General features: G+C 39.8%; 2 protein-coding genes across 2 annotated transcripts; one reads left to right on the top strand and one right to left on the bottom strand.

Moving 5' to 3' along the window:
* The first annotated feature begins 1,260 nt into the window (after positions 1–1,260).
* On the top strand, positions 1,261–7,417 carry got1 (glutamic-oxaloacetic transaminase 1, soluble). Its single transcript, XM_014023468.1, has 9 exons — positions 1,261–1,551; positions 3,511–3,692; positions 3,775–3,898; positions 4,167–4,279; positions 4,357–4,461; positions 5,180–5,330; positions 5,607–5,772; positions 5,872–6,014; positions 6,687–7,417. The coding sequence occupies exons 1-9, from the start codon at positions 1,443–1,445 to the stop codon at positions 6,824–6,826; spliced, it is 1,233 nt and encodes a 410-aa protein (XP_013878922.1). The 5' UTR covers positions 1,261–1,442; the 3' UTR covers positions 6,827–7,417.
* Positions 7,418–7,925: 508 nt separating this feature from the next.
* Positions 7,926–23,936, bottom strand: cnnm1 (cyclin and CBS domain divalent metal cation transport mediator 1). Its single transcript, XM_014023244.1, has 10 exons — positions 22,424–23,936; positions 16,675–16,818; positions 15,436–15,576; positions 15,189–15,358; positions 14,989–15,088; positions 12,876–13,018; positions 12,116–12,359; positions 11,050–11,154; positions 9,844–9,939; positions 7,926–9,520 (listed from the first exon to the last, which is right to left on the bottom strand). The coding sequence occupies exons 1-10, from the start codon at positions 23,835–23,837 to the stop codon at positions 9,441–9,443; spliced, it is 2,637 nt and encodes an 878-aa protein (XP_013878698.1). The 5' UTR covers positions 23,838–23,936; the 3' UTR covers positions 7,926–9,440.
* Positions 23,937–24,510: the final 574 nt, after the last annotated feature.

Genomic DNA, 24,510 nt, shown 5'->3' with positions numbered 1-24,510 from the left:
CTCTCTCTCTCTCTCACACACACACACACACATACAACACGAAACCCTGCTCTGGGCCCCAAGCCTTGTTCTGGGAGCTCAAATCCCATAATTGCAGAGCTGACAGTGATAGCTAACATACGAGACACCCTCACCTGGTCGTAAAGAATGAAAACACCCTACTGTCAGTGCAAGCCAGGAGGAGACTGGGGGGTGGGACCAGCACAGGGGAAAGGGAGCAACATGCAGCACAAAAAGGAAAAGCCAAATTATAAGTATATGCTCTGTGGCGAACGTGCATTAAGATTATTTGCGCATCTCTTGTCAGCATGCTTTGCAAGGGGTTTATGAGGCTTTAAAAGGTTTTATTGTTGGCTGAGAAATCTTACTCATGAGTGACACAACAGCTAGCATTATGTCTAAAGGAGGCGCAAATGTTTTTCATAGATAAACTTGTGAAATGTGAAGGACTGTGACACATCATTATGTTGTGGCAATGTGAACAGATGCCACTTTTCATTTTGTTCTTATGATTTATTATCGTTACTTAGCCAGGCAAATCAAAACGTGCTCAAGTTTTTAAGGAAGGCGTGCATGTTTTTGGCTTATGAGAGGCTTGAAACCAGGACCGAACCATTAAGCCGTGCAGAATTGCAAACCTCAATGAACCTCAAATTTGAGTAATCGTGTTTACATACAAGTGTCAAATCAGGATATAAATAAAGCTTTCCTCCATCACTATGTTATATTATTTGTGTACAAGTAGCATTTTTTTATTATTATTTCTACTAGGGTGGAGGAAAGTTACTCCACCACTTAGGCTATTTGGACAACATATTAAGAGTCAACTCTGCGACCTTAAACTCTAACAAAGCCAATGTTTGGCGCCCCATATGGACAGGCCTTCATTTATCATCTACTTAAACTCCTGCAGACAGCTGTGGGGAAAGAACAGGAGAGCCATGTTTGTTTACACCAGATCTCCTCTGAGGCCCTCAGGACAGAACGGATAGAGCAACTTTAAACAGAATTACATCCAGTCACTCAAACAGCAATAAGTGAAGAAGTAAAAAGCAAACTGACATGCATGATAAATATCTGTCCATCTTCGGAGACAGATTTTGCATTGAGCCAATTGACACGACCTTTGACCCTTGTTTCTCTAAAAACTGATGATGTCATCGTGTGCAAATCCGTTTGTTCACTTTGAAACATTTATTAAGGTTGTGGCTCCCTCTTGTGGCCACATCGAAGACTACAAGTAAAACACCAGCGCCACAGCCATTGGTTATAAAATCTGTCAGTCAAATGACTGAGGCGTTTATTGGTCATAAGCAGGACGTGTCTGAAATGGTGAATTCCTATTGGTTTTTCTGCCCACACCCACCACACTGCGTCCAAACCCAAGGTGAAAGTCAAAGGAAGCAAGCCGGTYAACACAACAGCCGCCATTACAAGAAGTCATGTCGGTGTTTTCTGAAGTCTCTCAAGCAGCTCCTGTAGCTGTATTCAAGCTAACACAGGACTTCGTTAACGACCAGTATCCTAACAAGGTGAACCTGGGAGTTGGAGGTAAGTGTGTTGTGGCAACAGCATGTACACCAGGAGAAACGAGCAAAGCGGAACAGCTCCTAGCATTAAACGAATAGATTAAAAATCTATATAATTATTAAAGTTTTCGGCTTCAGTATATTAGATAAGGGCCTAATATCTGGTGTGCTTATAGCTGAAACTGATTGCGTAAGGTCTTGCTTCAAAAGGTTGACATTAACAACTGGGGGAGTCAATTTTGTCTGTTAGCAAAATATCCCACGAACCACTGGACGAATTTTGATTAAACATTCAGGAAATAATCGTTTGATGTACATCTGCACCTGATTTATTTTTGTCACCAATCAAATTCAAGATAGCCATCCCAGCCAACCAACTTTAGAAAACACAAAAATCACTGTAATTCAGTCAGTTTGACAGATATTGAGATACAATTTATTGTGGGTGTAGTTGGGAGGAATTCACAACACATACTGTAATTGCTTAAGCTTTGCATAAAATCTCAGCATTACRTGTTTGAGTCAACCTTTCATGTTTCTGTTAGCAAAATATCTCAYGAAGCACTGGACAGACTTTATTGTTACTTTCAGAAAATGATTGTATCTACATGTACAACAAATWGACTTTGTGTCTGTCCCATTCAAAATGGCTGCCCTAGCTAACCAACAGCCAAAAATGACTTGTGTTTACATTTAATGTGGTAGTATTATTCTTAACACACTGTGACCGTGGCACCTTATGATGTTGCCCCAGATTACGCATCACATTTTTAATGTCAAGATAATGAGAATAAATAAATGAGGAAAAAGCATCTCAGTTCTACATACATTGGATTATTTATCCATCATTACACAAGAATAATCTACCTGCAAGAGATYCATGTCTGGCTTGGGCATGTGTCCCCCTCTTAAAGCAAGTAAATGAATAATTTCAGTAACCTGCACTGGTGTTTGTCATGCTAATCGTAGTGCTGCAAACATTTCGTTTATAATAAAAGAGTAATCTGAGACATGTGCAGCTCTTTTGTGCTAAGAAAAAAGGCCAACTGTGTCGTAGATCCTCAGGTCATTTAATCCCCGTCCCYCTGCAAGACTCAGACTGCTGCAGATGGTCAAATGCCACAGTGCAGCTGGTAAATGTAGGACACACAGTGTTCTGCTGTCACAGTTCCGGAGGTGAAGCAAATTAAACCTCAAGTCGGCGTACAGAAACGCTGCGAATGATCATCAGAGTGCTCGCAGCTGTAGGAGTTTTGAATATTTCTTTTGTGGGTCTATACAAACTTTATTAAGAAAGAAAGCTGGTAAAATTGTCTCTTAAATGTCAAGGTTAACACTAGGGCTAATGCTAAGCTAACACTAACACCATATTTCCAGATGCTGACTGGGGTTTGGCAAAAACATATTGTGTGTAACAAATTATGAGGAAGACTGTCACTGATGATTATTTGGCACTTGGTCAAGGCTGCAATTAGTGACTTGACCTATATATGTCATTGTGGTGCAGAACTAACCGCAATGCTCGCACAGAGCTAATGCTAAGCTAAAAATAGCCCTGCACTAGAGTCAAAAACTTGCAAGTGCAATTGTCATCATTTAGTCATCATATTAATTGTGGTGGGATAAACACCACAATTAATCACAAATTAAAAAATATATAAAAATATTGCTTCACCCTAGTCAAATCGAGGCAGAGAATTTTCTAATTCAACAATGATTTGGAAGCAAAAATTAATTGCAATGCATTGATGACTCAAGTTTCACCTGCCCCATAGGACATTATTTCCTCTCAGGCACTGCTGCTCAGTGACTTAATGATGGAAAAATTCTGTATTTTCACTGAAAAGAGTCTGTGAAGACGTAACCACCGCAGACCTCCCAGCTTTCAGTTCATTGTTGACATTCTCTTCAGTCTTGTGTCAACACATAATTTCTTTTAGTTTCTTTGTTGTTAAAGAAAATGTAACTTTGTTTCTTGCAGCCTACAGAACAGATGAAGGCAAACCTTGGGTTTTGCCCGTAGTGAAAAAGGTGGAGAAGATCATCGTGAATGATGACAGGCTAAACCACGAGTACCTGCCCATCCTGGGCCTGCCTGAGTTCAGATCCTCAGCCTCTAAGATYGCGCTGGGAGACGACAGTCCTGCCATCCAAGAGGACAGGGTTGGTGTCGTAAMAGTGCTTCTGTTCTGAACCTTTTCTTGTTTGGTATGACAATTCTTTTTTTGTTTGTTGTTTTGGTCAGGTGGGGGCTGTCCAGTGTCTTGGCGGTACTGGCGCTTTGAAGATAGGTGCAGAATTTCTTAGGCGATTCTACAACGGGACAAACAACACAAAAACACCCATCTATGTTTCTGCACCTACTTGGGGTAAACACAAATAAAATAAAGTAAACAGACTCACTTGAGGATTTTGCTTACCTTGCAAAAAAAAAAAAAAAACTCTTTAGACTCTGTGAAGACTTTAGACTCCAGGTGTTATTAAAGCTTTGTATGAGTAATTACACATTGCTATCATTTTTTAATCGGTGACCCTTTTTATCAGCCAGAAATAAACTAATCTTGTATCTACAGGAAGCTTAAGCAGTAAAAATAAAAAAAAGCTGACTCAGAGTTTTTTGTTTTCCGTTTACTTTAGAAAATCACAATGGTGTGTTCAGCAGCGCCGGCTTCGAGGACGTTCGTCCCTACAAGTATTGGGATGCAGAGAATAGAGGTCTTGATTTGGCGGGTTTTATTGGAGACCTGGAGGTAAAAACATGGATTATATTACTATTTACCCGTTATTGTTCTTTGGGAATTCATTCTCGTCTCCTTTATTTTTGCAGAGCTGTCCAGAGCGCTCAGTGTTCATCCTACACGCTTGTGCCCACAATCCAACTGGAACCGACCCCACACAGGAGCAATGGAAGCAAATCGCTGAGGTCATGAAGGTAATTATACTTCCCAGATACACGCGTACAAAACGACGCATATTTATGTACTACCAATACATTTTTTGTAGGGCTGTCAAATGATTAATATTTTTAATCTGATTAATCCCAAAGTAGCTGTGAATTAAACATGATTAATCTTAAATTTAATCCACATTTCTATTGCATATTGATAAAATAAATTACTTGAGTTATTAATTAGTTTTTAATGTTTTTTATTTAGAAAACAAAATTGTTGCTTAGACATGATTTTTTGAATATAAAACAGGACCTACAAAAAAGCTCCAAACATATTTGAGTCAGTTAAATTTTGTGCAGATTAATGGTTAAATCAAGAATTCAAGGATTTTCATTCCAAATGAGKACTACATGAGGAATGAAAGATAGATACTAAGGTCACAGTTGTCAGCAAAACATAAATAAATAAAATAAAATAAGCCATAAGAAGACAAAAAGAAAAATAAAACTGTACATAATGTGTTACAATGGAGTTTTTTTAACCCTTTATTTATCCAGATACACTGTTTGAGAACCACTTCTCATTTGAGTGCATTGCAATATACAAACCTACTCATCCTTAAAGTGATTGTAAATTTTAATCGCGATTAAAATTTTTAATCTATGCCCATGCAGCACTAAAATTAATCAGAGTTAACTCGATTAACTTCACAACCCTAATTTTTTGGTTTTGTTTTGTCTCGTCTTTTTTTTTTTCCAGAGGAGAAAGCTGTTTGCGTTCTTTGACTCGGCCTATCAGGGCTTTGCCTCAGGCAATCTTGATAAAGATGCCTGGGCGGTTCGCTACTTTGTCTCCATGGGCTTCGAATTATTTTGTGCTCAGTCATTCTCCAAGAACTTCGGCCTCTACAGTGGGGACCCGCCCCCCCACACACACACACACACACACAGAAACAACTCTTTAAATGTCCACTTCAGTTTTTGAGCTCCTTCTGAAGGAATAATTGATTAAGTATTAWACATTATTTTTATCTCATTTGCAAAATGAATAAAATACAACCGGTTTGTAACAAAAACAGTAGAATTCCCACAAGCAGAGCTGTTTCTTTAGTAAACATTTCAACATTTATCTCTTTAAAAGACGACGGCTTCTCTGCTTTATGTCCGACTTGTGCTTGTTCCATCAGATGAGCGTGTAGGCAACCTTACGGTCGTTGCTCATGATGCTGACAAACTCAAGAAAGTCCTCTCCCAGATGGAGAAGATCGTCAGAATCACCTGGTCCAACCCGCCGTCTCAGGGAGCTCGCATCGTCGCTATCACGCTCAACTCGCCGGAGCTCTTCGCTGAATGGTCCGCAGAGAATCTCCTCCTGGAAAGATTTCTCAAGGCTGTTTATGAGACACACGTCTAATTTTGAGCTGTTTTTTTTTTTTCCTTATTAATTTATAGGAAGGAAAATGTAAAAACTATGGCTGAGAGAGTTTTACTGATGAGGGATCAGCTGAAAGCCAAGCTTCAAGCACTGGGTACACCGGGGACCTGGAACCACATCACGGACCAGATTGGCATGTTCAGCTTCACGGGGCTCAACAGTGAGTTTCAAGAACCTGCAGAAAACACTTCCTGACACACACAGCTTAGCTTTAATCGTTAAATGTAATCAAAATAGTAAGCACATTAAAAGTGCCTGTGACATGCATATCCTTCAAATACAAAAAACATCTTTATGTTCAAAAAACATGACATAGCACACACGATTTTATCCATTTTGTCACCTAACTGGCGTATTTACTTTGGAACTTAGCTGAGCCAAAACCAAAACAGGAAGTGACATCAAAGGGGAACTCTTCCCTGTTTTTTTTTGTTTGTTTATTGAAGCAATATTATTTGAACTCTGACAATCTCTGATAATCACTTAAAATAAACTGAAAAATAAACCCATCAGTTTCGTCTCTACAGTCTGTAGCCATTGTTCAGACATTCCCCTTTGACATCACTTCCTGTTACTTCACATGCAAATATCTCAACAGCTGTTCATCTCAGCGGTTTGAATTTCTATATATATTTTTTTCAATATGTTATCAAAGTTATCGTTCCAAATATGTATACTTCTTTTTTGTTAATAGTTGATGTCACAGGTACTTTAAAGACATCTGCTGTTGGCCAAAGTGTTCATACAAAGTACCGATTTGTGCATTTATATAGACTCTTTATGATAACACGTCAGGTTAAAATAAAAATAATTTTGCTTTATTTACCTGCAGCCAAACAAGTGGAATTTATGATCAAAGAGAAACACATCTATTTATTGGCCAGTGGTCGCATCAACATGTGCGGTTTGACCAGCAAGAACATCGACTACGTGGCCGAGTCCATCCACGAGGCCGTCACCACGGTGCATTAGAAGAACACACAGCACTTCCTGCTGCTCGGCTCAGGAGACGCTGATGTTTAACTGCGGGTTTTATTGATCAGTTACTTCCACTCCTACACAGACGGCTCACTTGCACTGTTGACTCTGGCTTTCCATGTTAAACAAGATAAAGTACGCACTGCAAGATGCTGATTTTCAAATAGTCGTTCACTTTTGTTTACCATAAATGCTCAAATTGGATGTTTTTTTTCTTCTTTTTGTCACACATTGTGCGCTTTAAAGTTCTTTTTATTCACGTGTGTGTATCTCAGGTGTAAGCATTGGTCCCACCAAAACTTTAATTTAATTTAAGAATCAAATGTTTTTAGTACTTTAGCCTATTCAATGAATTACTGCTCACTGTTATTGCTGTATCAAATATGTACACATTATCTTGTATATATCAAATTCTTCCTGCATGTTTATGCTGACCGTCTGTAACACTGGTACACTTACGTAAGACTGTTGTTACAGAAACATTAATAATCAACCAGCTTGTTATCGTGTCTGTTTGAGCAGCAATAAAACAGAATATTAAACAACTTTATTGAAGCTGAAAATAAAGATGAACGAACTATGAAACTGCATTGTTTCCTAATACCTTTGATTTAATTGTGGTTGGTAATCATACTAATTATGTGTAAAAGGTTGCTAATTAAACAAAAAAAAATGAACATGACAACAAAAGTAAGGGTATAGTCAATTTATTATATTATTTATTTAAATCATTTCGTGATAGTTCTGTGATACTGTATATTAACTTGAATCTGACATTGCAAAACCTTTGTTTATCCAACCGAACAGTTCTGACAAATAAAAAGCAGCTGCACGTTCTTTAAGAGCGCTCTGCTTAGAGGCTTTTGACTAAAATCGTGGGTCTGAGTCAGCTGTCAGATCCAGACTCTTCCCCCACATGTGTCCTCAATCGGTGGTGGGGCCATTTGAAAAAAAAAAAACAGCTTAGTGGTGCAGTGTTGTTTGTACAATCTTACCAAGCAGGACGAATCAAATCAGCGAGTGTCCCCAAACGCCACCTGTGCACGGCTGCGTTTCTGGAATGGGGCRGCTTGACGTCAGAGTGTCATATTGCTTTAGTCTGACAAATCTCTGCCCTTCCGTAGGTTTTCTGTTCCCTCCGGGATTTCAAGAGATCAGTATCAAAATACAGACTTCCACGCGTTTTATTATAAGTCATCATTTTATTATTGCACTGTTGTCAGCTTTTAAAACAGCCTTTTGTGAACATTTCAGCCACGTTCTCCTGTTTTCCACCGTTACCTGAAAACACTGATCAACTTCTACCTGTACTTTATAACCAGTTAATTCTAAAATATGTTATATTGCCTAGAATTTAAAATAATAATAAAAAAGCCTCAGCCACCGTCCTCACTGGGACATTAAAGTCCAGATTGTTTTAACCCAGCATTCTTCCAACGTCCTTGTAAGCATGCATGAGGAAAACAGTTTTCTACAGAGGACAATTTTACAATTTTTAGGAGCATAAATAAACATGCAAGTAGCAAACACCTTTTTGACAGCATCCATCTCCATCCATAGATTGAGAAATCCCCAAAATTGTCTTGTTTTTTTTTTTTCTTGTATGCAGCTTTATGGATTAACCCTTTCAGAGATGAACTATATATTTAAACCCCACAGTAAGCAGAAGATGGAAATGAACAGTTTCTGGATAGGGTTGCATTGACATGATAAAACATGAGGACATTCTAGTGATATTAATGTGGTACCTGTGTCTGTACAGCTACATGTTCAGACAGAAGGTCTTAATGAGAAAACTTACAAAACAGATGTCGTGTATGAGAGAAACATGCATATTAGTTTAGCATCTTGTGAACGTGTGTGTGGGAATTTTAGGAGAAATCCAAACATTTTAAAGTATTTGAAACTACTTGCATTCTTATTTTCGTTCTGTTTGATAATCCTGACTCATCTATAACAACCGGATAAGAAAACAAATTCTTTCTTGTCCTTTTCCAACACAATAAGTAGTTATTCTAGCTGAGAAGTCACTATATTATGGCTTTTCTTTACAAACATTTTTTTTGTTCTCTGTAAAAATTGTGCTGAGTTCCTTTTGGCAACATCAGGTTAGCTCCCTGTGCAAACAACATTTTCAGTATGTGGGAACTACCCGATTTGCCTGTTCGATCAAGTAAAACCTAAACACTGGCTCAGATTAAGAGCTTGTGGGATTCCAAATTGAGGGATTACGAACACAATATGGCTTAAATGTTAACATAAGTGATACCTTAAAGAGGCAACATGAGCAAAGTTTGCACTTTGATTTGACTGATTAAAACCAACCGATGTCCATTTAGTCCAAAGAAAGGCATGATATATCCATGTGATTTTCTTGCTGAGACTTATCCAGTCGATTTGGGGGGATTGAGAGGGAAGCAGGCAGAAAAAAGGGGAGTAAAAGTGTTTCAGTGAGGTCCTGAGTATTATCAGKGGCTACAGCAGATAGGATGCCTCCTACGAGGGTTGTGTCAGAGCTGGAAATAACAATTTTTGGATGAGCGTACCCAGAAAATAATAAATAAGAAGGAGATGACTGTTTTCATCCCTCCTCCTCAATGTCACTGTGCTAACTTGTCGCTGACGGCTGCTCTGAGCCCTCCTCCAAACTCTTTTCTCCATCTCGAGACTTTTTCCTCCTCTTGTTACCTAGAAACAGAGAACATGCCGGAATAAGGTGTGCGTTTAAACCCGGGATTGTATATGCTTTACATTTGGTGCATAATTCAAGTGTTTGTACGAGCTGCCAAAAAGCAAAAGGGAAACGATTCATATTTTTTCATCCCGGCAAGGACAGCTGCGGATCAGCTCTGCAGGAAACAGAAGGCTGCTCAAAGGGACGCGACACGTGACCTGTTGCTAAGATACACGAGGGACTGATGCTGCGGCTGACAAAAAAGTTCAGGCACAACCGACGGCGTGTGTGGATGAAGAGCTGTGGCAGCTGTGCTCACGACAAAGCGCTCACTCACTCAGCTTGCGCAGGAGCTTCTTGCCGACGTTCTCCTCGGAGCTGGACAGGGACAGCGAGCTGATGAAGGGGGAGGTGCATGGCTCTGTGGGCACATCTGCAAAGGGATGCAGGATGCTGTCGCTTCAGTTTAGTCAATCTTTAACCTCAGTGGCAATTAAAGCAAAACAAATGTTGCAACACATTTAATTTCTCTTCATTCTCTGAGGTTGTCTTTACTTATGGGGCGCCAAGTGTAAAATGAAATATTAAAAGATTTCACTAATATTTTTTCATTATTTATTGTTTGCTCACTGTTCTTGCATTTTGTTAATTTTTTACTAAATGTTAAATTTATGTTAAAAAATATATATTTAAATATTAAATCTTAAATCTAAATGCAAAAGTTAAACCTTAAATGTTGAAGTTAAATATAGAAGTTAGATATTTTAGAATGGAATACAGCTTTTGCTGTTGGTGCTTGGCTCATGTAATGATGTCATCATCCTGAGACAATTGCAATCACTAGCTCCAATGCAGCTAAAGCTTCCCTACAAAACATCAAACTTGCCGTTGTAATTGGTGTCTGAGCTGCACTTCAAACTGCTGGACCACAGGGACCACCCATTATGTTTTTTATGAGCACATTTTGAATTTAAATTTTAAAAATCATCTTTAGCAGTGTTAGAAGCATTAGCAGAAGTTAGTGTCAGATAACCAGCATGATGTCATCTCATGTGACAAACATCTACAATGGCTGCTGCCAGCCATCGCTAGCCACTGCTAACGCTGCTGAAGATAATTTTTAAATTTTTAATTCAAATGTGTTCAAAAAAGATTGATGTCTTGAAGGGAAGCCTTAGCTGCATTGGAGCACTAGCGGTTGCTACTGTCTCTGAATGATGACATCATAACATGAGCAAAGCACCAACAGCAAAGGCTGTGTTCCATTCCAAAATACCTAAATGTGAACTTCAACATTTAAGGTTTAACTTTGACATTTAAACATTTAGATTTAGAATTTAATATTAAATTTTTTAACTTATAAATTTAACATTCAGTAAAAAAAATATCTAAATGTGAGCTAAATAAAAATAAATAATGAAAAATATGTTTGTGGAATTTTTTAACATTTCTTTTTACACGTGGTGCCCCATATTTACTTGGCTGCTTTAAAACACCAACAGATGTATCAAAAAGATTGGTGGCTGAATCCATGAATGCATACCGTTGTCAGCAGAACTTTCAGGCCGGTCCTCGTGGATGTAGGGGATCTCATCCAAGTGAAGGAACACAGTATCATTGGGACTCCTTTGCCCATCAGATTTACTTCCTGTGAGGAGAAAATGAAGCATTAATCAAATTTGCTTAATCTCTGCCTATAGAGGGTGGTAGAGAGCTTGCTATTTATTAGGTTTTTAGATTAAATATAAAATATTAAAAATGTTAAATTCTCTCCAAAGACGAGTCACAACCTGCGAACCACATTTGATCTGTGAAACGGGATATGTTGTTCTTGACTGATAAAACCTTCCTGCATAAAGACCTTTTTTAGAGACAAAGCGGACAACCATCTGTCCTGAGATTTTTTTTTTTTTCAGGGCACAAACAGAAACAAGCGGATTGAGGGATGAGTTACACACTGTGCAATACAGATGGTATGTGAGAAATCCTTTAAATCCTGAAACCAGCACAGATTGGTTTGCACCAAATTTGTAAATTAGTCAATTTTATAGTTTATTCTTACAAATATTAAGAAATGATCCAAACTAGTTTTGTGAACCAATATTTAACCATTAAAAAATTAAAGCTGTTTTAATGTTTGTGTATACAGAGCAGCGATCTGCTTGGGGAGCAACACTCTGTTGTTTACCTAAATTTAATTTGTTTCATTTATTTAATTAGCAGCTAAAGGTCACCTTGGTCTCATGTCATATCTGTTGGGTTTTAGGGCTTTGCCTACAAAGTACCCAGCGAGGATATGAGTTTGAGCTTTTAGAGCTTCTTTTTCACTTCCAAAGAAATCAATAAATTTAAAGAGATTACACAGATTCATCAAAATAGGAAGCTTTTCTGTACACCAGAACGACAATAAAGGTGATTTTTTCTACTCTTTCTATACTTCTATTCAAAATATGACTCTTATTTACCTAAAGTTATWGGGATTATACTTGTTGAAAATTAACAACTCTACATCTTTAAGTCAAGCAACACCTGAAGTGTCGAYATTACCAACACCAAACCACACGCTCCTGTTTTGACCCTTAAGTCCCAAAAGCATCTGCCAAACTTACGAACGATCCGGTTTCTCTCGTTGAGTTGGGAGGTGTTGCAAAGGCCGCCGTGAGGATGAAGGTGCGTGAAGCGTGTCAGCCCCAGTCGGGTGTGCGTGCTCATCAGCGGGAGGGCGATGCTGTTCGAGCGGGCCTCTGGACCCGGAGGCCTGGCCTTGGCGTTGGGATACAGGGCATCGGGAGTCTGAGGGGAGCTTTCCATTCGGGTGGCCGTTAGAGCATTCTGGTAGTGATTCTTGGTGATCTGGGTCGCAAAGAAAATGCAAACGTTACAATCGTTTGCGCAACGCACGACTTCATCGCTATCCAWCCCGTCATGGAAACATGGACTGCAGTTGGACAAAGGGAAGAAAAGGTGAAGGGAGAGGCCACATCCATCACGGGAAGCAAATATATTCATGCTTGAAATGGAGCTCAATTATTCTTCATGATTAAAGGAAAGCGGGCATGTGGAGGAGAGAATGAGAGACAGGATGTCTGTGTTCAGTCAAAATCAGGGGATTTGGGTATATCAAAGGCAAATGTTGCAGCAGAGGAAAGAAAGCACATTTTTGGATATTTTAAGGCTGTAATGACACGAGCTTAAAAGTGAACGTTCTTGCTTGTGATAGCTATTTATTACCTCTAGTGTACAGGAAATTAGAGATTTTTTCTAATGACAGGAAGTGGAAGGTTGTATTCAGTTCATAATAATGATGTTTTTTCCTTTTTCTTTTTTTCATGCATTTCTGTGTTTTGTTGAGGCATTTCTGTTTGCAACCTTGATAATCTGCAGGTCTGTGAGTTGTCGAACTGAGTAATCTGGTAAATACGCCCCTCCAGTTGTGAGCTGACCCACACTGCCTCCACTCAGCAACGAATCAGACTGATTCAGGCTGCTTCCTCGAGAGCTGTACCTGTGAACTGAGCAGAACAGAAGACAGGGTTATTCTCACTAGTTAAGGGCAAAATCTTGAAATTATCATACTCTGTTAGCACTTAAATTATGTGTTGGAGATCAGTCTCTAATATCTGTAAAAATTACTGAGTTACGGCCATTTTTGTGTTGGTGGAGGCCATCTTGAATCTGATTGACTCAAAAAGTTAATCAGTTTTAGACGTAGGCCTACATCCAGTTATTACTTTCTGCAAGTTWGAATCAAATTCATTCAATCRTTAATGAGATATTTTACTTACAAAAACATTATCAATCCAATTTTGGATTTTCGTTGGCAGGCAGAATCAGTCCTTCTGTTCATTTCATATATCACTTAAACCAACAGGCTTGACTTTAACTCCAGAATACACAACAAAATGTAACACCTTTTTATAAATAATGTMATTTTATTCCATTTGGCATGAGTTAGGTCTCTTCAAACTGCAAAAGAAATTTCATAAACCACCAACAGAGTGACAAAAATGTGTACAAATCACATCATATGATCAGAGTTGTAAAGTAACTAAGTACAAATGCTTTGTTTTGTACTTAAGTAGAAATTTTGGTTATCTGTACTTTACTTGAGTAATTATTTTTCAGCCTACTTCTTCCATTTTCACACAATTGTGTGTACTTTCTACTCCTTACATTTTTTAGAAAAGTTAAGAAGTAGAAAAACATTAATCCTATTTCATTTTGGCTTGTTATTGTTTTTTTTTAAATAAAGCTCCACATAAATTGTGCTTCCTGGATAAAGTGAACTTAACTCTGGTTGGATGAGAAGTACCATACTGACAGCCTATTGGTTTGCATGTAATCCAGCTCACCATCATGTGACACAAATCGTGTCACACTCAAGACATAGCAGACGCATGTAGCCTAGTATGAAAATGGCCGAGGCAGATATACTGCAAATATGCAGCTCAGTGCCTCCCAAATTTTTCTACATTAACATTTTATTATGAAATAGTCATTATGTCCTTTAGAAAAATGTTTTTTGAGGAGGTCACCTCCTAATAAATGTCATTTTGAAAATTCCAACCACCTGCTTTTACTTAGTACTTTTACTTTCAATRTTTAATTATGTTTTATATCTGAAAATTTGCTTTTGATACGCAAGTACAGTAAGTATCAGATACTTTGACTATTACTCAAATAATATTTTTAAAGGAGACTTTAACTTTTACCAACGTAATTTTATGGTAACTTTTACTCAAGAATCACTTTGAAGTACTTTATACAATGCTGTGTATGATGAGGAAACATTCTACAAAGCTCTCAATTTTTATTATAAAAATACATTTTTTTAAATAAGACCTGCTTCAGCTACTGAATATACAAGCAATGTGTTCAATAAACCAGCAGAAAATGCTCTTCAATCAGCGGCTACACGTCTCCAGTGAGCACATTTATAATAGAAGGCAGGAGGTCACATTTTTCTTCCGTTCACACGAGCACTGCCCATTTAAAATACAACACATTCTTCTTGTAAAATCCACTGCAAACAAATGACTCAAACTCAAAGACAAAGAAAATACATTGTAAAAGCTGCTGTTTTAAATGTATTTTGGATCTGCTTAAAGGGGAAAAAAGTCTTTGAATTCTGTGTCAGATGTTTTGAATATTAGAGCTTTAAAATCACACATTTAAAATGCGCTCAACGCCCCCACAAGGAATGAGACAGAGTGAGGAAGGCTTCCTGCTTGCTCTGCAGTCTTAACTGGATTTCATATAATCCTGCGCAGGTCATGTCCTTCCACTGGGAAATTCTCTAAAACCACTTCTTTTAATTACTTTCTTGCCACGGCTTCTGCTGCAGCTCCTGTAGGCTGACAGACGCCGGGGTGGCTTTTCATACAGAGAAAACCACCACCCCTGTCACCACAAAAACTCTRCTCGTGGGGCCATATTTTACCACAGTAACATTAAGTGAATTGTTCTACAGGTACTGACTCACCGGTAGTTAGAGGTGGGATGAGTGCTGGCATGCCATAGTAGGAAAACGCTCCATTTTCGAACCGAAGAGCCTCTTTTCCGATCTCTACCTCCACCCGCCCCTGCAACACAAGTGTTTGCTATTCGACCAGAGCTATAAGTTTATGATGTGAAAAGTGATTCTGTTTCATCATTTCAAAGTCTTTGTGAGTTTAAGATTACCTGTAGAATCAGGACAAAATAGTCAACTGGTTTGTTTCTCTGATAGAGGTAGTGCTGAGGGTCGTGTTTGCTCTTGGGGTTGAACTTGAGCTCCTGCACAACRCTGGGGTGCTTGATGAGGCGCAGCAGGATCTTGTCTGACAGGTGACACGTCCTGAAAGGCTCCACCTCTGCGAAACACAGCCAGAGATCAGCATACAGACGAAGAACGGGAGGAACACACCCGCTGGGTKAGGCGACTGCAGACCTGTAGCCAGGAAGCGGTGAGTGGCGAGCAGCAGCTGGGGCGAGACCTTCACYTTCAGCTCGTTTTCGGCCACTTTGAAAATCGAGAAATCCTGCTGCTTCCTTTCGTGGTTGGACACTCGCCTTTTGGTCCGATTGTCAGCTGTGAACCCACACAACGTTAGAAATCTGCACAGAATACAATAGAATAAAACCATTTTGGCGCTTTGTGGTGCTTCAACAGTTAAACTGAGGACACAGGACGGATTAGATTTTAAAAAATGAAGCGAGTTTGGCATTTGAACGCCTCACAYCATTGAGAGCTTTTCCAGCCAATTAAAAATGAGAGGATTATGGAGATTATCTGTAAACTGGGGGTCAATCATATGCGTTATTCAATTATGCATAGGGAGAGGGCATGGTAGGGAGGGTGAAATCAATAATTTGATTAGAAAATGAAAGGGTAGGTGACATGGAAATAAATTAGAGTTCTGCTTGTAACATCCTATTTAATAATTTGGAAAGAAATTCTGTTAATTTCAACATATCTCTATAATGAAGTGATGAAAAGACTGCAATGTTTCTCTCGCAAACTGAGGATACAACATATAAGATCTGAAAATAATAAAAATAAATCAGAATCAGAATACTTTATTGATCCTTGGGGGAAATTCCACTTAATACAACTGCAACCGTTAACCGTAACTGCGATGCTATAAGGCAGGGCCATACAATTGAACTGCTTTGGGGGCCACAGTTACTGCAGACCAAAAGCCAAGGGGCCGAACATCCAGCAATTAAAGTTATTATGTAAATAAAACAAGTATTACAAAGATCTGTTACCTTTGAAATAGTTAATTTTGCTGCATTTACTCAAGAATATAACAAACAGAACCCTATGCAATAAAAGTAGTGATAACAAAACAATATCAAAAACAAAAATAACACATTCTGCCTCTTTTTTAACACAAATATCWTTTTGACATCTCTGACTTGCCAAATCTTTAAACCAATTTTATTTTCACTTTCATAGTTTTATCTTTGTAGTTTGAACTGACTAAAGTGTGTGCATRGAAAGAGAGAAGATTCTGACGTTTCTGTAGATACCAAACATGCCTATGTTTAAAAAAACTTAGAGTAATTAAAGTAGAAAACTCGGGGTTTKGGCTTAAGAGATGAATGAACCAATTGGTAGGCCGACCTTTGGCCACCAGTTGAATACAGGGGCTATAAGGTATCAAATGATTGTGTCCATACATACTGTAGAGGTCGGTCTCATCAACAATCTCAGACTTGATGATTTCTTCAATRACATCTTCCAGGGTGACGATGCCCATCACTTCATAGAAGGGGTCTCCTTCGCCTTCGTTGTTCACTCTCTGCACTACGGCCAGGTGAGACTTACCTGCGTTTGTCAGAACAGAGTAAAAGGTTTTCAAAATGTGGAGMCAAATCAACTCATGCAATGGTTTGAGAATATACTCAACTGTGTWGTCAAGAAGAACTATGAGCTGAGATCACGAACACAATAAAGGTTTTACATTGGTGAACAGTCAGGACTGTCTTTGAGTCCTATTTTTTTTTTTCAGACGAGACAAACCTAGACACTGAGTTTAATCTGGAGACATTTTGGCAGCTCCAGAAACCCAACCCCTTACGTAAACCCTGAGATTATGCAACCGGTCTGAGGATGCCCGCGTCTGCCGTATGAACTGGCCATGCCGGTGCCACCTCTGGAAACACATGTACGCTTTACACGCTTTGAGCAAACCTCCCACTCACTGTTCGGCCCGACAGGCCCGCCAGATATGGTGACGCAGCGCGCCGACAGCATCTCTGCACCGAGCATAAAGCAAATGTGACAAGAAGTCAATGTTGCTGCAAACCTTCAGCGTCACGAAAGCTAAAAAGAGGTAAACAACCACGAGCAGAAGAAAMTGAGCGGACATTTTCCCCAGTTTTGTTCCCAACTCAAACACAATACAAAAAAATATATATATATATTACTACATTATGCTTTTCTTAGCCTTTAATCTCTTTAATCTTTTGCTGCAAATAAGTCCAGKTGGTGACCAATATGTTACCTAACCAAACTTATGTTGCGATTTCAGCACAATATCAGCAGCTCAAACTGCAGGAGCCAGGCTGATTTAGGAGGATCGCTGCCAGAGGATAAACGAAGCGAAAGCTTTAATCCAGTCGAACAACGAAAATCTGAAAAAAAAAGAGAATCTGACTGAGTGACTGGCAGCCGTCTCCACGCATTCAGCTGTGTTTGTGTGAGATCAGCTGAGGAAGTGGTTCAGCTCGGCTTCTTTGTGGAGCACAGGTGAGGAAAAGGAGGATTTGCCCCTCAGCTGCTGATGCACCCAGGCACTGCATTACATCACTGGCATGTTACATAATAATCTTGCAGAGTGAAACGCACTCACACACCGCAGACACACATGCCCGCAGCAAAACTGGGTCCAGCGTTGATGTTCTTTTTATTGCAAATGTTTCTGCTCCAGCAGTTCCCCAGACTCCCGCAGTCTATATTTAAAATCCATGTGTTCAGACTGCGCATGACTGGTCTATTTGTGTATGTGTGTTTACTGCAGACAAAATACTTTGTACTTTCTGTTTCCTGCTTGCTTTATAGAAGCATATAAACATTGCACAAAAAGTAAAGAAATTTGTGTTTGGTTGATTATTTCTTTGTTGTAACAACGCTTCTTTACAATRAACCTATACCATTAGTACGTCTGTTAATTTCTCTTTTAAATGGTGCCACATTTCTAAAGAACATGCACTTGTCGGATGAGCAGTAGAGCTGAAGATGTGGGTTAAGCACATGAAAAATTTTTCAAAATTTCTCAGCCATTTTGCTTTCGCTATCAACACTTGTTTTGAGCTTCTGGTAGCTCCGGGTGCTGCCAAGAAGCAAAGAAACAATCTATCAATAATTCATGCACAAACTTGTAGAAAAGAACAAAATCTGTTCCTGGGTTTTCTAAATGAATGTGTATCTATTAAATTATCTGTAATAATTTTTTTAAGAAACTGCTGCAAAACTGGCAAAAACATAATGTGTATTTTATGTTAATTTCAACACTGCAGAGATAATAGTTTTATAAAGACTGACTAATTCAATCAAACATTTAAACAACTTTATAAATAAAATTAATATCTGAKGTCTAATTTGGATTTTAACCTTGTGATTCTTCTATGTTTCATTTTTTGTGTGTGTAATAAGGAAACTTTTACCGTTCTTGTCATTCTTTATTGTCATAAAATTTAACATTTACATCAAATGTTAATTTTGCCAACATAAGGAAGAAACAGAACATGCATTTTAGGTTATAAAGCTAATGTCATTTTCCTCAGTATTTTCTGTTATTTTTTGTATGTTTTTTGTAATTATTTGGCATTTCCAGGTGAGCTGTTGACTCATCACTCCTCTTAGTATTCTGGATATAAGCCTCAGTCACTGCAGTTTATTGCCAGATCCTACTGTTACCTCTCACTGTTTTCTGCAACTGCTTCCTTTTTGCTCCTGTTTCCCAAGTGTTCCTCTTTTTTGGTTTGTTCTTGTTATTTTGTTGCCTCAAATGTTAGGTTTCTCTCACTTCAACAAACACTAGTTTTAGTTTGACTAAAAGGAAATGTGTTTGATACTAACAGCTTTTAGACCATAAAGGTTTAGAGACATGAGGTAATTTGACTGAAAAACGATGCAAAAATAAACTAAAATTCCAAGAAATTATTTCATTGATTTCAACAAGTAGTCTTGTTTACAGTGAAACGAAAATTTTAACCAATGTCAAATTAAAATGTTTAACTAAGAAAAGCTGGGTTTGATCTTTGTCAGAGTAATAAATACTGATATTAAAGTCTGCTGAATATATAAAACAGCTGGGCTCATTAAGGATCAGACTCTACTACCTTTGAAGGTCTATCTGCCACAGAATCACTAGCAGATCCTGTTAGTTAGGATAAAGTGCCTCCATGGATTTCTCTTGACCCACATACATCAATACACCAGGCTTTTCCTGTTCTTTTAGCTGTTTCCAGCTCTTGTTGCGATTTTAGTCTGAAGTGGACTTCAGAGGAGCTGGGTAATGTGATCTACCCAACTAAATGAAAAAATATCCCTTATCATCTTAAAAAAATCTGTTGCTTGTGTGTTTTTAGGATTGTTATCTTTCTGAATGGATTTYTCATCGTGAGTTATTATTTCTCTCAGCTGTGAAATAATCAACCAACCCAGTTTGAAGCCATCGCAGGAGCACCGGTGTTCAAAAGGTGATGTACAGCTACTTCGTTCTGCAAAAGACATTCAATTCAATTCAATTCAAAAATACTTTATTGATCCCAGAGGGAAATTAGGTGTTGTTGTAACTCATTTAACTAAAGATTTATTGTAGATGCTGATGGCTGTGGGCAGGAAAGATCTTCTGTAGTGGACTGTATTACAGTGAAATTGAAGAAGCCTCTGACTGAAGACATTTTGCCTTTCTATGACAGTCTGATGAAGATGATGGTCAGGATAAACAAGGTTGTGATCTGAATTACCCAGAGGAGGTCTTGCATTGGCGAWATATGAATCCTTAACATTTGTGTAAAACAAATCCAATGTCTTGTTTTCTCTGRTAGAGCAGCTGATAAAACTGTTAATATGATATAATTTATAATCAAGTGTTTATATTAGTGGGGAATGAATTTGTTGCACAATTCTGTGGAATTCTTCTTGAGTCATGTTGTGGACCCTCAAATATTTTAGAATTTTTCGGATCTTTTCCCTCTATGATCACTTGTGTATAAAAAAACAGAAACAAGAAAAGATTCTTACTCTTCCACTATTTTAGTCTCCTACAATGTTTTCCTTTTCTGTCACATATAATTCTGTTGACATTTCCATTGTGTGTTCAAACACAGAGCTCACCCCTGCTCCTCTCAGTGAGACATCGTGGCAGTTTCCAGCCGAGCTTCCTGAACAGCAGGCGCTGTTAATCCTTYGAGCAGGCATGAGGGACAGGGGGGAAAAGGCTGCAAATGCATTTTTTATGGTTTCTCCTCACACTTGCTGATGACCTACAACTTCAAAGTCACAGTTGGTGGACAATTAAGTTTGCACCAACAGAGAGGAGACTCCTGGCTTCACCTTCAGACCCAGCATCTGAACACTGCATAAACAACGGACTTGGTGGAAATCATGGGTCAGGCTTCAGGCTGTGGGTCATTTCTGGCAAAAAAGCATATTTCAGAATGATGAACTAGCTGAGGTAGGAAACTTTCTGAGCTGTGGGTGGTAATCTTAATTCATGTCTCAAGCAACAGCATGAATTGAGATTTTGGGTGTTAAACTTTGCCATAAACGTCTTGAATCAACTTTGTTGCCAAATTATCTCATAAAACATGGAATGGATTAAAATAAAGCTTTCAAAAAGTAATTCAATAAGCCTGGTAGTACAAGTACAACGGATCAAAAATTTAAAATGCTGCTGCTAGAGTCCTTACAAAACCAAAAAGAGATCAGCACATCCGTCCAATTATGAGGTCCTTACATTGTCGCTCAAAGAATAGTTTAGAATCAGAGCCCTGAACACATCTCTCTTCTTCAATGCAGATCTTTAAGATCCTCTGAAACAAACTTACCAACCATTCCAATAGTCAGAATTAAACACACTGAAACAACCTTTGGATTTTATGCACTCAAAATCTGGAATATGCCTCCTGTTCACTGCAGCTCCCTGAGCTTTTTAAAAACAAGGTTATTTGCTATTGCCTACTCTTAATTATGTTTTTATTTTAATTTCATCTTAATTTGTTTARCTTGTTTTGATATGTTTTTCCTTAATGTATGTTAACTTCTATGTGTAAGCACTTTGAGTTGTCTTTCGCTGAAAGGTACTAATAAAGCTACATATAACCCCAGTTCAAGTTGGCCACAAAAGCAGAAAAAAAATAACTAAAACTCAGCTGATTTTCTAGATAATGAGCTGATATTTGGAGAGGTAGATGACAGTTATTCACACTCCAAGCTTAACAGATTGTGCATAATGTTATTTTCAATGTCTGTCTGAAACCTTWAAAAGGTTGCAGGCAATGTGCATTTTTTTAAGGAATGCTACAGGCCTTTAATGTAATCACAGAAATAGATTTGCATCTTAATTACCAAAGCAAAAATAAATAAATAACACAAAATGCTGCCGCTGCAATTCTTACATAAAAGCCTCTCGTACTTTATGTGATGCTGACAGCAGTGCAGTCTGAATTGCTTCATGCAGAGCATTGATTTTAAATCTTGTTAAGCGTTATTATCAAGATTGAACGGAGTTCCCAAAGGGAGGCGACAGTATTTACTTGACAATAATCAGATGATAGCACTGCAATAGACAGTGAGCTGCAAAAAGCAACGATTAGATAAAACGTAGGGCAAAGAGGAAGAAACCYCCCTGCTGTTGTAGTGAAATTAAGATCTTACTTTATTTTAAACACTTTATCATGACGACCAAAGTGGATCTGATAGAGAAAGAGGCTGCAGCAGAAATAAATGATGAAACTGAAGATTCCAGGACTGTCATGGGAAAATTTCTTCAATCTCTCATCACTTGAACTCTTAAGATAACTCCATATAACCTCTGGCTGAACCAAACACTCTGTGTGACACAAGATCACATTACACATATGGCTCTCACTGTTCAGGGGATCAAAGGGCTTTACTGGCAGGCCCACTTCAAGCAGTGAACTGGTGCAGGCATTGACTTTTGCTCTGAAAATGAAGTTTTCAAGTGTGCAGTCACTTCAAAGGAGGTTTAACTTCTAGAAGGTGGCAAAAAGTTGCTTTGAGATGCTGCCTCGCCCACTCAACACTGACTACCTTGTTTCTAAGTCAGGCACAAGTTCTGGAAAGAAACAAAAAGTCACGCTGGGGGTGTATGTGTCAGTGTGTGTGTGTGTGTGTGTGTGTGTGTGTGCGCAGAGGACCTCCAGAGACCACCAGATCTCCTGTGTGGGGTTGAACTCACCTCTTTTAAACTCATCCAGCATCACATCCAGTTTGGTGTCGCTGAAGACGCAGTGCATGGGATGCTTGTAAAACTGAGTGATGGTTTTCAGCGGGGTGCAGTCGTCGGGGTCCACGAAGGCCAGGTCTTTGACGAACAGGATGTCCACGATGTTGGACCTGTCGTTCTCGTAGACCGGAATGCGCGTGAAGCCGCTCTGCATGATGTCGGACATGGTGCAGAAGTCCAGCAGGGCGTCCGAGGAGAGCATGTAGCAGTCTGACAGCGGGGTGAGCACGTCCTCCACGGTCTTGGTCCTCAGCTCCAGGGCTCCCTGGATGATGTTCAGCTCCTCCTTGACCAGGTCATGGTAGGGGTCTGTGACGCGCAACATGGCCATCAGCTTCTCTCTGGTGTAAAAGTTGCTGATTTCCTGGTGTAGCATGATGTCCAGGATCTTTGAGACTGGGTAGGCGATGGGGAGGAACACCAGCATCAGCAGGCGGGTCGCGCAGAGGGTCTTGGAGGCGATGGCGAGGCTGTGCCTGGACGCCACGGAGTGAGGTAAGATCTCCCCAATGAAGAATATCCCCAAAGTGCACGAGGCGGTCGAGAGCGCAGTCATGCCTAAAATCTGGCACATCCACACCACGAAGCAGGTGTTGGTGAGCACGTTGCCCAGCACCACCGTGCACAGGATGTAGTTCCCGTGTTTACGCACGGACTCGATTTTCCGCGCGTATTTCTGCTCCTTCTCCGTGCCGCTGTTCTGCAGGACCCGCAGCTCCACGGGGTCCAGAGCCAGCATGCTGATGTTCAGACCGCTGCAGAGAGCCGAYAGCCCCAGCAGAAGCACCGACACGCCTGCCTGCAGCCAAACGTCAGCCTCCGGGGGTCTCTCGACCACTGCTAGCCAGAAGTCTTTGGTGCTGAAGTGCTCCCATTTCACTCCATCGAACGCGCACATGGAGTAGTATTTGATGGCTTCATCTCTGCGCAGGTCTTTGGCCAGCAGCTCGACCAGAACTGAGTTGTGACTCGAGGCTGATTTAAAAGAGCCCAGCAGCTCGATGTCCGAGCTCCGGGAACTCTCCTCCTCGCACGGGTTCCTCTCCGCAGCATCTCGCTCGCTCGGCTCCTCTATGAAGGCGATCCACGGGGCGGCAGGTGCGGCGCTGAGGTTCGGGCTGTTGGGATGTTCGGAAACTGGAGACGCGGAGTAGTAAACCCTCAGAAGGAAGCGGGTCCCCTCGGTGGCTCTCAGGACGCCGTCCTGCACGGACACGTCCCCGCTCTGGGTGTCTTCGGGTCGGACGCCGAGCAATGCGGATGCAGGGGACGGCAGGGAGGAGAGGCTGACGGTGAGGCGGAGGAGGAGGAGGAGGGAGAGCTGGCGCGGATGCAGGATGCAGCAGGGAGCATCCGCAGCCATCATGCTGAATGAACTGCTGAGGGATGTGGGGAGATGCTGGGTCACGTGGTGCGCGAATGGGATGGATGGAGCAGCTGGTTTGTTACGGGGAGAGAGGGGAAACTCGGATGAAGGGGGGAGGCTGGGGCAACTGAAATATAAATGACGAACTCTGACGTATGTCCGACTTGCTTTCTGCCGCTTTCTAAAAATAGAAGGTAGGAGATGCCCGGGTGTGAATGATTAATATGATTCAGCACTTSGCTCACAATAAAAAACGACGGTGGGAGAACAAAATCAAACAAACTAATAACTGTCTATAAAAGGAGAGCTAAACCAACAAAAACATAATAAATAACGAGTCAACTTTTCCTTTTTTTTCCCCTCCTGATGAGCCTACTGCAGCTCAGGCTCGTTGCTTTCTGCTGAAACCCACTAGATGTCAGCATGGTACCTGTTCAGAGTCATCCCTCTGCTGAAGAGGAAGTTTGGAGTTCTGACTTTATAACAGAAATATACAGTATATGGCATAAAACAAGTATTTCATAGAAAAGTTGAATGCATTTTAAAAGCCCACATATTGAATGGACAATGAAATGCATTATGAATTTTAGAGGCTGTAATTATACTTTCCATGAGTCTTTCACAGAACCTGAACACAAACAGGGTTTATTTCAATTAGCTGTCAGAATTATTA

The sequence above is a fragment of the Austrofundulus limnaeus genome, unplaced genomic scaffold (assembly GCF_001266775.1).
Source record: "Austrofundulus limnaeus strain Quisiro unplaced genomic scaffold, Austrofundulus_limnaeus-1.0 Scaffold0, whole genome shotgun sequence".
Taxonomy (NCBI): Eukaryota; Metazoa; Chordata; class Actinopteri; order Cyprinodontiformes; family Rivulidae; genus Austrofundulus; species Austrofundulus limnaeus.
The sequence above is the reverse complement of the archived record's forward strand: the minus strand, read 5'-3'. Positions and strand labels throughout refer to the sequence as shown.